Below are 14,502 nucleotides of genomic sequence, written 5' to 3'. Positions count from 1 at the left end.
ACCAAAGTAACATGCACAAGGTACATTACACATTCCATCTTAGTTAATGTAGAAAACAAAACTGCTCTAAAATTATTGCCATACCCTATAGCTTCAGTTTATGCTTCTATGATTCTACATGACAGAACTACTACCTACATGCTTTAATCATTAAACATCCTGACCAGACTCTGACATAGTTTAATTCAGTGTTTCCCAACCTTGGGCCTCCAGATGTTTTTGGCCTACAACTCCCATCATCCCTAGCTAGCAAGACCAGTGGTCAGGGATGATGGGAATTGTAGTTCAAAAACAGCTGGAGGCCCAAGGTTGGGAAACACTGGTTTAATTGACTACTTCATCTCAAATCTGATGTATGGCCTTGGTCAATAAACTTTTTAATGGAGTTCACCTTACCGTCTGCTGTAGGTCAGGTATTATAATCCGCATCACTAATGTATTGCTCTTGGAGTCTTCCATTCTGCTGCTTGGCTTCTCTGCGGTAGCCCTGATAGTATCGTAAATGGTTTCTTCTTTGGAGCTGTCTGATTCAGATTCCACTGAATAGTCTGAAAAACTCTGAGCCATCTCATCTTCACTTGACGTTGGACTGCGAGGCATGTTCAGCACCTCTTACTGCATTTGGCTAAAATAGACAAAGTCAAAATCAAATTATATTGGTTAAATTCTGAATGTAGTTCAGGCAGCACAAAGGGAGGAGGGTTGGGGTTTTTTTTAATTTATATAAATATTTTATCTATTTCTATTTATCAGTCAAACCAGTGTAACTGAGATATAAAAACATTTGCAGTTTAATAAAATGTGAGAGAGGATGGAAAACATGGTATAATGCCCATGTATATTTCAGCCTGATTTCCTTAATTGGAGCATTGGAAGAATAGCATGCAGTCCATATCATGTTATATTTGTCCTTTTCAAAGCCATGGCAAAAGTCTATTTATTTGTCTATCTGTTTATCTATCTGTAAACATCCACATAGTTAACGGCCATTATAGAAAACAACTAAAACTTAATCGCCTATTGAAATATCATACAAAACACATCAAGCTTGCATGATTATTTCAATAAATAGAAGCAGCCGCAGCAGCAACACCGGCAGCAATATGGCCAATGGTCAATAGTAGTTTCTTCAGGCATTCAAGGAATGTATGTGGGGGTAAGGACCAGGACTGTAGCAGGAGGTCCTATGTTCATTCGTTTTTAAGAACTACACAGTCAGTATGGTCTATGCAGACTTTCAAAACTAACATGCATACATCAGAGTGGGGACTGAAGCCATGATCCTGCTGCCCCCCCCCCACAAACATACGTTCCTTGCATGTATTCAGTGGTCTAGAGTCTCAGACTCTCTTCCCTATTCCTAAAATGCAAATTATAATTACAATGACCAAGTTTGTAAGGTTTATTATTTAATTATCAAATTTGTATACCTGAAGATCATAGGGTGATTTACAGCATAAAAACACAAAATACATAATAAAACAAAAACAAAGCAGCACACCCACTTCCACAAGAACTTGATTACAGAGAAATGTTTTCACTTGGTGCCTAAAGATATGTAATGAAGGCCCCAGGCAAGCCTCCCTGGGGAGAGCATTCCACAAACAGGGAGCCACCACAGGAAAGGCCCTTTCTCATATTCTCAGTGGTCAGGGATGATGGGAATTGTAGTCCCAAAACATCTGGTGTCAGTCAGGGACCTACCCTCCCAAGCCTGGTGGAAGAGGCCTGCAAGGTAAGCAGCAGATCTTCCAGGACTCACAGACAAAATAAAGGTAATTAACAGTAGCAGCCATTTGCCGTGTTCTTTGCTAATATTGTAAAATGATCTTATTTGTGGTAACAGTTTTATACATTCGAGCAATGCTATCTTGTATGCAGTTACTTCAGATATAATAAATCCATATTTAATAATACATGTTAAAACATTGCTTTGAAATACCGTGTTTGAGAAGAAATCAATTTACATTGCCTTTCTTTTGAGCAGAGAATTCCTCGAGGGGATATTTCATTTTAGTATGCTTCAATGAATTGTGGATTAATACAGCTCTCTGAAGTATTGTCCCTTAAATTCAACAGAGAGCATAAACACTGCACTGGCTTCTCTGTTCTCCCACTGACAAATGAAAAAAAATTTGGCCCGCCTGCACCATTTAAAAAGACAAAGCAAACTTCAATATGGCTAGAAGTCAAAAGATATTTTAAATATCAGTCTTCTCCCTCCATAAAAAGCAGCTTGGATGCATAGTTCAATGGGAACTCCAGTGAAGAGGGGGGTAAATCGCATTTGCACAGCCTACAGAAGTAAAACTGAGTTGTGCAATATTCATGACTTATGCTGAATACATTGTTTGCGAAGGGGAGCACACTCTTAAACTAAGAGGAATCAAATAGACAAGTTTTGTTTATTTAATACATTTATGCCCAATATTTCCAAAGATTTATCAAATTATTCATAATGTGGTATCAGGTCAGGTGTAGGTCAGCAATAAAAAACACTGTCAGTGAAGTTAATGCTTTATTCCAAGGTTTTCCCCCCAAGCAATCAGAGACTGTGGCTGCACACAACCAATCTCTCCTCTGCTCTTTTCATTCCTCTGCATGTTCTGGGGGACCAGAGGGGAGGGGAGCTGGTCGCAAGAGGAGAGGGAGACTCCCTGGACTCTTCGGCAGCTGGCCTCATCTCATCAGGACTGCTCTTTGCTCCCGTGTCTTCCTGATCACCCAACCCTGTTACCTCTCCTGCTTCCAACACCTGTTCCTCACAGTCTGCTCCTGCTCCTTCTGATTACTCATCATCATCCCACCACCAGTCCTCTGGCCCCCAGCCTTCTTCCCCTGGGGGTTTCCTAGCTGGTGCCTCCCACCACTCCATGGCATCCAGCCAGTCCATGACATCTGGAGAATTTGGACAGAAAGAAGTTGTTCCTCCTTTGTCTTATATAAGTACACAATGGCCTGGTTCATACATTATGGCAGGCCAAACTATGGCTTACCAGGACCGCATGAAAATGTGGACTCCTGACAAGCAGCCTGCATTCACCTTGCTCCTCTGCATTCTTCTTTACTCCTGCGCTACAGTGAACTAAGTCAAGGCTTAATGTATCTTTGAACCACAGCTAATAATGAGCTGCAGTTTGTTTGTGTGGTACGAATGTAAAAAAGAGAGAGCAGAGTGGAGTCATTTAGCTGCAAAAGCTTCTACGGGACTCTGCACTTTTGTGTGGCCTCAGTAAGCCATAGTTTGGCTATCTGTGACATAGACACATCATTGACATTAAGCCAGTGTCAGAACCTGAGATAGATATAATGCTTTGTGGCTCAAAGACAACCTTGTGAAAACATTTTCATAATAGTTTTATCACACTGAGTCATCTTTTAGTAAATGACCCCATCACTCATGGCCTGGAAGCACATTTAAGGAGGCTTGCTAGGAAAAAATCTGAGGGGAGAAAGAAAGTAAAAGGCAGACTTTTGTTTCTTGTGGTCCAGTTTGCACACAATTTTCAATCATAGTTTATTTCAGTAGTTCAGTGCAAATGAGCAGCATGCTATTAGATACTGTTGAACTTGCTCTTTCCAAAGCCAGAAGGCAGCAAACCAGAGGTTGGCTTACCAATAGCAGATGTGGCCTCTTTCCCCCAAGTAAACCAAGTAGTAAAGACAAAGAACAAATCTTGAATTTTTTGCTTGTGGTTTGTTTGAAGAGAAACAGAATTCAAGCAACAGTTCACATATAATGCTAAACCAGCCTCTGGTTTTTCCCTCTTCCAGCTTTCATCAGCACACTGTTCATTCACATTAAACCCCAATTTACTTTTAACTATGATTTAACATTATGCACAAATCAGGCCACAAATGGCTTCAGACATAATTGCTTTCTCTGCGAGCTCCAAGATTTATAGAAACAGTGGCACTAAGAGTGTAAATGAAGAATAGGTGTTTTTGTAATCCAATCTTTTGCATTACAGGAATAAACATATTAAATGCTGGTTTCAATCTTCATTAAATACACACAGAGAGAAGGATTTTATTTCTATTGCAATATATTGATACATTAGTGGTGCAGATTTACTAAACCATGTTACTGCAAATGTTACAGAATTGCATTAACACATCATTAAGATGTGATGAACACCAGCACGAGAAAGAAATTTAAATTGTTCATTCTAGCTAGTGGATTGGCATACTCTGAAAGCACACAAATGAGTAGTTGAGCACAGAAACAACTATGCCTCTAATTTATAAAACTTGCTGAGTATTATTTTTAAACTTTTTACTAACATCTTCTTAAAATACTTTCTTTTCCTTAAAGCTTTTAAAATGCTACCAATGCAAAAGTTTAGATCTAAAGAACTAAACTCCACTTGATTTTAGTGATGGTGCCAACATTTGCATTTTCTTGTCTTGGAAATATAAATTGGAGGCACTTGCCAAAGGTTCTTCCGTGGCTTATAGCGCACATGCTATCTCACATCCTCTATACCACCTGGTCTTCATCTCCTGATGCAAGAGAACAGAAGTTCTCTCATACATGGCCCACTGTTGATTCTTACATGTATCTGATAAAGGAGCATATATTTCAGGTACAAATTACAGTAGTGCCCCCTGCTGAATACAAAAACAGCTGGGCTACAGAGAAACTGTGTTGCTTGATCAGCCAGGAGAGAATGGGTGTTTAATAATTTACTTAGAAATTCAACTCTCCACTGAATGTCTTATTCATTTACAATGTTTTAATCCCACTTTTCATTCCAGAGACCTTCAATGTGGCTTTTGATGACTGGAGAGTGGAGCTCCTAGGTTGGAATTCAATACCAGTGGTACGGCAATGATTCCACCAGCACAAGGATTTCTGCCTGCACAATGGGATGTTCTCCTCTTCTCCTTCTCCCCCACATACCCTTAAATCTGTTCTAGGGGTTCCCTCAACCACCTGGTGATGTTTAGAGGGAGCAGGGCATGCGGGGGAGGGGAGTTCCATTGCACAGGAGGGAATCTTTGTGATGGCAGGACTCATTCGTAGAATACTATCCCTAGTATTTTGTATATTAGTATATACAAAACACATTTCTTAGATGACAACTATAGTGACATAAGGTATTGTTCCTGTGATTTACAATGGTACCTCGGGTTACATACGCTTCAGGTTACAGACTCCGCTAACCCAGAAATAGTCCTTCAGGTTAAGAACTTTGCTTCAGGATGAGAACAGAAATCATGCTCTGGCAGTGCGGCGGCAACGGGAGGCCCCAGTAGCTAAAGTGGTGCTTCAGGTTAAGAATAGTTTCAGGTTAAGAACAGACCTCCGGAATGAATTAAGTACTTAACCCGAGGTACCACTGTATATACCATGAACTGCTTGCTTCATTGGCCCTTACCACAATAATGTTCCTTGCCCCTTCCCCCTTTCTTCCCTTATTCTGCTCTTTATTGTCTTACCTACTTCAATGAAGACAAAAGACTAGACCAGCTACCAAACAATGATGACATGAATTTTTAGGAGCTCCTTTTGTTTCAGGTAATTTGATAACAGCTATAGAGCTCATATATTTGTTTTCCTGGATTTCAAACTGTGGGGGGGGGTTATTTTTTATTATAAATCATTATTTCTCTATATTTTATCATTTTGTTATTGTTAAAGGTAATAGAAAATCACAGTTAGTTGCTGGTTTAAAAAAACCTGAAGCTAGCAGGAACCTTAAGACTGAATGATACATTATGACATAAACACAGGGTTCCAAAAAAAGGCTTGCCTCCTTTTCATACAAAAGTCCCCCGACAGCTTTCTGAGGCTAGGCTGTGAGATGAGGAAATGATTGGCAGGTGAGAACTGGTAAACATTTGCATTTGCAGGGAGAACTGGTAAACAAAGGAAAAGTTTCTCCATCCAATTTCCCCCTACAAATACACCTCCTACATTCACATCACCTTGGCAAGAACATATATTTGAACAGGCAACAACCGATTAACAAACATCCAAATGATGCACAATCGTACACACACAAATGGTGCTGAACCCAGAAAGGGTGGGGCAGGGCATGTTTATATGTGTTCCGCCAATGGTTGCATAGGCTGGGAATGAACCCCACACACGAAATGATTGACAACTATAGTTTCATTCATATGCAATATCAAATTTCAGCCACTGTGGTTGGCCACAGTGGGAAAGAGAATGCTGGATTACATACACCTTTGTTTTAATCCAGTAGGATTGTACCATGAGATCTCGCAATGGTATCCCAAAGCAAGGCAGAGATCTTAAAAGCTCTTTTCGCCCTGGGTAACTCCAAGCAGACCCTTCCTTGGAGTTTGACTTGTGTGATTTCAATCCACATATGATTGAAATCACCCAAGTCGAATGAGTATAAAATGAGGGATTACAGTATACCTCCAAACACAAATTAATAGGTGCCATCTTCATTGCATTATCTTAACAATTCCTCCTCCCGTACCTTCTTCACTTCAGGGACAACAGGATCCTATTTATACAATCTAAATGCTATACTCTATCACTAAACAACTTTCCTGTAAAACTTTTCTTTTTAGATACAAATAGGTAGCCATGTTGGTCTGCCACAGTCAAAACAAAATAAAAAAAACCCTTCCAGTAGCAACTTAGAGACCAACTAAGTTTGTTATTGGTATGAGCATGCACACTTCTTCAGATACACTGAAATAGAAGTCACCAGACCCTTATATAAAGTGAGAGGGTGGGGAGGGGTATTACTCAGAAGGGTGGTGTAATACGCCTCCCCACCCTCTCTGAGCAATTGTAGGGGGTTCAACAAGATGACCCTTGGTTATAGTCAATTGTTGTAGCTTGTTTATACTTACCATGCCCCACTGCCCTGCTTACAGTTATGAAGAGTGTTCTTATGTTATGAATGGTCTGTGTCACCATTAAGAAAAAGAAGTAGGAATAGGCTGAAGGAGTGGAGACCAGAGGTCCACTGTGGAGAGCCAGGCTGGAGCCATTTTATAATCCAAAAACGCCATTTTAAAAGGAGCAAGCTAAAAAGGCTAAAAGCTATCTCTCTTCTGTTTGCAAAAGCATTCTTTGCAAATGCAGCATGTGTGGTCAGAACATTTCACACCTGTAGCTAGCTGCTGACCAAAATTCTGGTAAACACCGAGGAGAGAGCAAGAAGCAGGATGTTTAGCTCACCACAAAGTTCTAAACCGAGCAACCTGTTAAAACCACAGAAAGAGGCGGGGGTCAAGGAGCATTTACGGGAATTGCCAATAGGTCAAGAGGATTATAAGCCATCAGTGCCACCTAGTGGATAATGCAGCCTGGAACCGAAGGGCCACCATCAATTCTTTAATTGGTTGAGCTTCAATGAATATGCATAAAGGGGAATGTCTGGGGGGGGGCTGAACTTTGCTTTGCCTAAGGGGATAAAAACTGTCTGCCCCTGGTGTTCGGGGGCATTCTCTCATTTTTCCTGAATGCACCCCTTTTTGATCTTGTCTGACAAAACCAAATTGAATAAAATCTTTTCTCAAAGAAATATTGCTGCCTGGATTTTTCCATTCTGGTCTGGATTCTGAAGTCTCTAACATTTCTGGTGCCACAGGTGACTCGGATCAAGGACCTTAAGTCCTCAAAAAGACCAGAAGGCAGCTCCCTTGTCCTTTTCTAGGCAGGACGCAGGGGAAGAGCCAATAGGCCACTTTCCTGGCGCCACCGAGGTTTTTCTTCGGAGGAGGGCGAAGCCAATTTGACCCTTCTGCTGGATCCTGTGAGAGGAGACAACGGATTGAAGGACCGAGGTTGACAGGGCAGGAGGAACCAGCCGGCTGGGGTGAGTACATGGCAAAGGGCCCTGAGGACATAGGAAGCCTCCTTATTTTAAGGAGAAGGGAGATCCTGATCACATCTCCAACGTGGCCAGTGGCATTAAGGGGAAAAGGATTGTCCCCTGATAACCACCCACGTTAAGGTATTAGGAAGAAGGAAATGGGGCAGAGGGAATTGGTGTTGGTGTTTGTGTGTTGTGTGTCAGATACTCCGGTGACTGAATTGTGAATGAGCGGTCAGGGTTTAGCATCCCTTTGGCCAAGCGAGTGCAGGGTTGTGCAGTTCCTAGTAGGGCGACCTCACCTAGGTCACAACCTGAAGTGTCTGGAGAGTGGAAGGAATTTTGAAACCCGGTTAGGAGCGGAGTATCTGAAAAAAAAAGGGGGGGTCTGAAGCAAGCCAATGTAGTCCTTTTGAATGCTTTTGATTTGGCCCAAACTGCTTGCAATCAGAGAGAGGAGGCCTCAAAGGAATAACCACCCCCAAATTTTTCTGATGCCTGTTCCTCAGTCATCAGGCATCAAATCTTTCAGAAGCATAGGGGCCCTAGCTGGGACAGGGCAACAAGGAGTATCTCTTTGAGGCTGAGTATCTACTTAGGGAAGAGTTTCAGACTCAGATGCAGCTCTGGGAGCGATGGAGGGGATCGCTCCAGAGATCCCTTAGGTTATCCAAGTTAGTATACAGAACTAGAATGCATACAAAGGTTTCAGATCTCTGGACCTCAATGAAGGCAAGAGTTCAGCCAGGCAGAGCTGGAGAATTCTCTGCTGAGCTGTGGCTTTGGTAGTAAGGCAAGCCTCCTAGTTTCTCCAAAGCCCATTATTGAACTGGGAAGCACATGAGCCTTGCAGACCTCCAATAGTTTTGATCCCTATAGTAACTACAGCTTGACCAGGGAGGCCAACCTAAATCCCAGAACTTAGTTAGGGAAGAGCTGGGTACCTCTGTGACCAGCGGCAGTTTGGAACACATCAGGGAAACCACCAGGAGCCCCCTAGCTTCTCTGATGACCAGTGAGAGGTGGTCTATGGCTAGGAAATATGAAATGGTTTCAGACCTATAGCAGTTACAGTTGAGACAGGGAGGGCAATTTAATTGGTGTCCTTAACCAGGCACCAGCTGGATGGCTCAGTGTTTAGGTGTGTCTCAGAGAACACTGCAATAGACCCCTAGTTTGAGACTCAGGCAGAGGAGCCTCAAGAGAGGACCTGCATCTTTGTGGCCACCACAGTTGACAAGTTAGTTGCCACAGAAAAAGATGAAGGAAGGCATGAAGAAACAAGCCGGACACCTGAAGCTGACACAGGGTGTGAAGCAGCCATGTGGCAGGTGTCTGTTGGAAGAAATATTAGAAGTTAAAAAACAAACAAAAAAACTGCATAAAACTGAAAGAGGAAGAAGAGCTTTCTCCATTTAACTTGGATGAGTTTGTGAACATGGATGAAGTTCTAGAGGTTCACGTGATAATAGAGAAACCCCCCCACCCCCCTGGCTGAAGAAATATAAGACTGATCAATGCAAAATTAAGGAGCACAGGCAGGAAAACGCCTCAAGAAGCCCATTTACCAGGGATCCGAGGCAAAAGTCCTGGCCCCACCCCCATATGATCCAAGTGCCGTGGTGGCCCCCTTGGGAGGACAGGGACAGCCCCATATCCCCAAAGCTCCACCACTGCCTCGATATGCGGCCCCAGGAGCCGAAGCAGGAAGGGGGGGGCTGCCAACCAGCCCAGAAGTACACAAGGAGAGCCCAGTGACCAGGTCCTGGATGAATTATACCCCAGTCTTAAAGAATTGAGGAAAAGGATGAACAAATACAGAAGTTTGACCACTATGTATTGAGAAGCTGAAAAAGCTTATCGCAATGTTTGAGCCAAAGCATTGGGGAAGTACATGAGGCAGGAGAAGCAGAAGTCCTGACCCCCCCTTCGTGTAATTTGGGAAAATCCGCTCCCTGCGCCTCCGTTCACCCTTCAATATGTCCCCTTCACCACCATTGATTTGATGAATTGGAAGACCAGACCCACACCCCTGCGTTTGCTGAGAAGCCCCAGGCAGTGGTGGACTTGCTGTCCTCTATATTTGCAGCACATGAGCCTACCTGGACAGACTGTCAGCAATTGCTGAACACTCTCTTTACTTCAGAGGAAAGGAGGAGAATTAATACACAGGCTCTAGAACACCTAAAAGAACAGCAGGTTCAGGAGGCAGAGTGGCCTCAGTGATATCCCTTAACCAACCCACAGTGGGACCCAAATAATGTGGACAATCGCAATGCTCTAAGTACCTATCATAGGACAATGTGCAAAGGACATTAGAACCAAAATCCAAAAACAGCCTGGGTTCCAAGGCATGTCCAGATCTCAGATCATGGCCATCGCCCAGAAGGTGTTTGAACAAAGAGGAGAGGCTGAGAAGAGGGAGAAAAAGCAGTGGAGGAAAGAAAAGGCAGCAGTATTAGGCACGGCAATGGCTCACAGCCCAGGGATCCGAGGAGTCCGCCGTAGCCATTCAGAGACCCGCAGCCAAGGAGGGAGATGCCTGTTCAGCAACAGCAAGGCCATAAGAGTTACCCCTGTGAAAGGCTGCATGGAGCCAATTGGGAAGTCTGGTCAAAACGCATGTATTACTGGCTGGCAGAAAAGCAGCTATGGGAAAGTACACAGGCTGAAACAGGCTTTGCCCAGCCCATTAAGAAGTTTACAGGCGCAGTGGAGGCTTGTGAAGCAGACGTGGTTGATGCTCTAGAGCAGCCCTGGGTTGCGTGGCAGGGACTGAAGACGGCATGTCAGGCCGCAGTAGAAGCCAGACCAGAGGGATCTGGAAGCCCAGAAGGGTCTGTGGGACGCCCAGAAAGCCCAGAGGGGCCTAGAGGATGCGCAGAAAGAGTACCAAGCCCAGAGGGGGCTGAGTACCAAGCCCAGAGGGGGCTGAGGCTGCTTTGGGAAGTTGTTTCTACGGTTCAACGCATCTGTGTGATGGACTGTGTGTTGGAGAAAGGCTGAAAAGGCAGTTGTAAGCTGTTCCTCAGGCAATAGAGCACCCAAAAGTGGGGGTGCAGGCCAGGCAAGCATTCCAAGAGTTCTGAGGAGGCCAAAGTCTCCAAGAGATATTTGTCCTTTGAGGTGAAGTCCAACAGCGAAAGGCATTGCCATGCAATTGGCAGCTGGATGCAAGGCTAACATCTATACTGATTCTAAATATGCCTTCTTAACCCTGCATGCGCATGGCGCCCTATGGAAAGAGCGGGGCTTGATTGGAGCCCACGGGAAAGCTCTGAAATACGGTCCAGAAGTTGAGACGTTATTAGAAGCTGTATGGGCCCCCAAAGAAATTGCTGTAATGCACCGCAAAGGCCATGGCAGAGGTCGGGACATGGTCACTAGAGGCAACCGGAAAGCAGATAATGCAGCTTGTGAGGCAGCTCTGAAACCTCCACCAGTGGGCACCACCGCCCTCAACCCAGCTACCCTGTTGCCGGTAGGAGAAGGTGAGGAGCAGACGCACGATTGCATTGAGGTTATGGACACAAGACTGGACCAGGAGAAGTGGCCAGAGGAAATCGATTGGCAGACAGAGTGGCCAAGGAAGCAGCCCGGGAACCGGCCCCCGCCTCAGTTATTGGAGCAGTGGTCCCAGAAGGGATCTTAAGCACTGCTAACAAACCAGATACTATGAGTCCACCCACATGGGGCCAGATGCCACAACCAAGCAGCTGGAAAAGTATGTCTATATAGCCAACCTTTATCAACTGGCAGCCCAGATTTCCAGGAAATGCCTGCTATGCCAAAAGAATAATCCCAGAACTCACTCCAGATGATGTGGAACAGCGTTACACCCTTGATGAACATCAGTGGGCATGTCAAGAAGGAGCAACGCTCCAGGAAGGACCAGACAGCCGTGTTTTTGGTGCCCCAGCATCTGGCCAGCGTGATTGTGAAGAATTGCCACGAATCCACCCATTTGGGAAGCCCAGCTGCTAAAGCACACCTTGGGAGAATACTCTACATCACCAACCTATCTCAACTAACTGCTGCTACAACTAACTGCTGCTACATCCCAAAACTGTGTCCTGTGCGCCAACCAAGAGACTGAGACTATCACCCTTTGAACTTTTGTATGGCAGGCCACCCCCTTTCGTCCAAGACATCCCCGCCAGTTTGGGGCAGATGAAAAAATCACATCACTCAAGGACAAGTACAATCCCTTTGTTTGTCGTGTGTGTGTTTGCTTCCTTTCCAGGTATTCCCTCGAGCGTACATCGTGCAGTCCCGCGGCAGTCTCGCTGAGCCGGTTCACCAGTTCCTCTGGGTGACAGCGTCTGGCGACCCCCTCATCCCCTACTGCAGTGAAAGTAGCCGAGGTGATCCCCTGGGTACATCACACACGTCTGAAATCCTGCTGACCCTCTGAAGCTGATCATCACCTTGTGTTTGACGCTACCAGGAAAAGCGTTGGGCCACGGGCAACGAGATCCTGCGACTACTCATCACAAGGACAATCACAAAGACTCTCTCTTTTCTCTCTTATTTTCTTTATTGACTTGCTCTATGTCTTATTGCCCTGACCCTACCCAGCCATACCAACCCTATTGGCCTGCTGGCCTCTGCTATGACTGGTTCGTCTTGCCGGTGGTAAGAGACGGCATACTCGTTGGCTCTTGGGAACGAGAGTTCAATAGGGCGGCCGCAGTACAGCATCCCACTCTCCCACTGTGGCTCTTTATTCACTGCATTGCCCAGCGCACTTGGATGTGGCTCCTCCGGGAAGCTGCAGGATCGGTTGAAATCTATCGAGTTCTAGACCGCTCTTGTGGTTGTGGGAGAATAGCCTGCTGGTTGCAGGGTAGAGCACTGTACCAACCCCATTTGATAAACCAGGCCCAAATCTTACTCCAGGTGTTGCATGGGAGGGTGTCTGAATCAGGTGCACATTAAAATTGCTGAACAGGTGCCTGTAAATCCTGCCGCCCCACCTGTGATTATTGTGGTGGCTCGAGTCTCCCAAAATCCCAGAATACTACCTGAACTACTGGGCCTGGTAACTCCATACCTAATACCCTTGAATGTGGCAGGGTATTCTTGTGGCTGCATAAGAGTTGCCACCCAGTAGACAGAGAGGGCACCTAGTTCCGGAAGAATTGGATGGGAGGGGTGCCCGAGGGCAGTGTCCCCAACGTAGAGACTTGCTCTCCAGCAAATTTAGAGGCACCACTAGGACTTTTGGTATTGGGACCAGAACCCCTTGATATAGTCACCCCATGTGTCAGGCCGTTGCAGGGGTGGATATATTCTTGTGGGTGCAACATCATTTACGTGGAAGAAGAAGCCCCTTTTGGATATAGTACTCTCCCAGGAGACCACAGGGGTCTCCACCCACCGGGAATAGTTGGGAAGTTGATCCAAGTGGTAGGAGCTTCCGAAATAAGGTGGAGAATCACCCCTGAGGCCCAGCGAATAATTGAATACGAATATCAGTGGGCCCTTCAGCAGTAAAAGAATATTAGGAATGGCCCCCGAGTATTGGTGGGAGGAACTATGGAAATATTGGGGTTGGTGGGTAGGAGTGATATGTATTGCCCTACTTCCTTGGATGCTCCTGTATTCTTGCTGGCATGAACAATATCGTATCTGGTTGGAGAATTGGAGAACCTACCTGTGTATTGGCCAAAGCGGGAAAGAGTCCCCTGGCCTCCCATGCCAACTTTTTTCGTCAAATGACTGAGTGGGGCGTCCATAACCCTTACAATAGGCGGTTACAAATGGCTGAGATGGTAGCCCATTCTGCCAATAAGTCAGAATGTCTGGTATGCACCTTGGCCCCAACAGATGCCACGAGTGGACTACCACTTCTCCCATATCCTGGCTCTCTATGACCTATAGATCCATCAAAACGAAAATGGAGACCGTAACCGGTCGGCATTTTCGTGATGGAAAGGGGGGAATGAAGGAGTGGAGACCAGAGGTCCACTGTGGAGAGCCAGGCTGGAGCCATTTTATAATCCAAAAACGCCATTTTAAAAGGAGCAAGCTAAAAAGGCTAAAAGCTATCTCTCTTCTGTTTGCAAAAGCATTCTTTGCAAATGCAGCATGTGTGGTCAGAACATTTCACACCTGTAGCTAGCTGCTGACCAAAATTCTGGTAAACACCGAGGAGAGAGCAAGAAGCAGGATGTCTAGCTCACCACAAAGTTCTAAACCGAGCAACCTGTTAAAATCACAGAAAGAGGCGGGGGTCAAGGAGCATTTACGGGAATTGCCAATAGGTCAAGAGGATTATAAGCCATCAGTGCCACCTAGTGGATAATGCAGCCTGGAACCGAAGGGCCACCATCAATTCTTTAATTGGTTGAGCTTCAATGAATATGCATAAAGGGGAATGTCTGGGGGGGGGCTGAACTTTGCTTTGCCTAAGGGGATAAAAACTGTCTGCCCCTGGTGTTCGGGGGCATTCTCTCATTTTTCCTGAATGCACCCCTTTTTGATCTTGTCTGACAAAACCAAATTGAATAAAATCTTTTCTCAAAGAAATATTGCTGCCTGGATTTTTCCATTCTGGTCTGGATTCTGAAGTCTCTAACAAGGCCAATATACATATGGACTGTCCCTGGATAAAATGGCTTTTCTTCTTTGAGCTTCTAAGTTTTTAACCTAGCTCAAGGTGTCATCTGAACTAGCCAGATGTTTAACTGATAAG

At 45.0% G+C, this 14,502-nt stretch overlaps 1 protein-coding gene across 7 annotated transcripts in view; it reads right to left on the bottom strand.

Annotated features, from left to right (window-relative positions):
- Positions 1-14,502, bottom strand: part of SHANK2 (SH3 and multiple ankyrin repeat domains 2) — a 338,288-nt gene that overhangs the window by 287,833 nt on the left and 35,953 nt on the right. For all 7 annotated transcript variants that reach the window (XM_083748814.1, XM_083748807.1, XM_083748812.1 and 4 more), the window contains exon 2: positions 397-625. In XM_083748814.1, the coding sequence (XP_083604940.1) occupies positions 397-600 (204 nt within the window). In that variant the 5' untranslated portion in view covers positions 601-625. The remainder of the gene's footprint in view (positions 1-396; positions 626-14,502) is intronic.

Source organism: Podarcis gaigeae, assembly GCF_964106915.1.
Source record: "Podarcis gaigeae genome assembly, chromosome: 1".
Classification (NCBI taxonomy): Eukaryota; Metazoa; Chordata; class Lepidosauria; order Squamata; family Lacertidae; genus Podarcis; species Podarcis gaigeae.
Note: the sequence above shows the minus strand (reverse complement) of the source record. Positions and strands in the feature narration are given on the sequence as shown.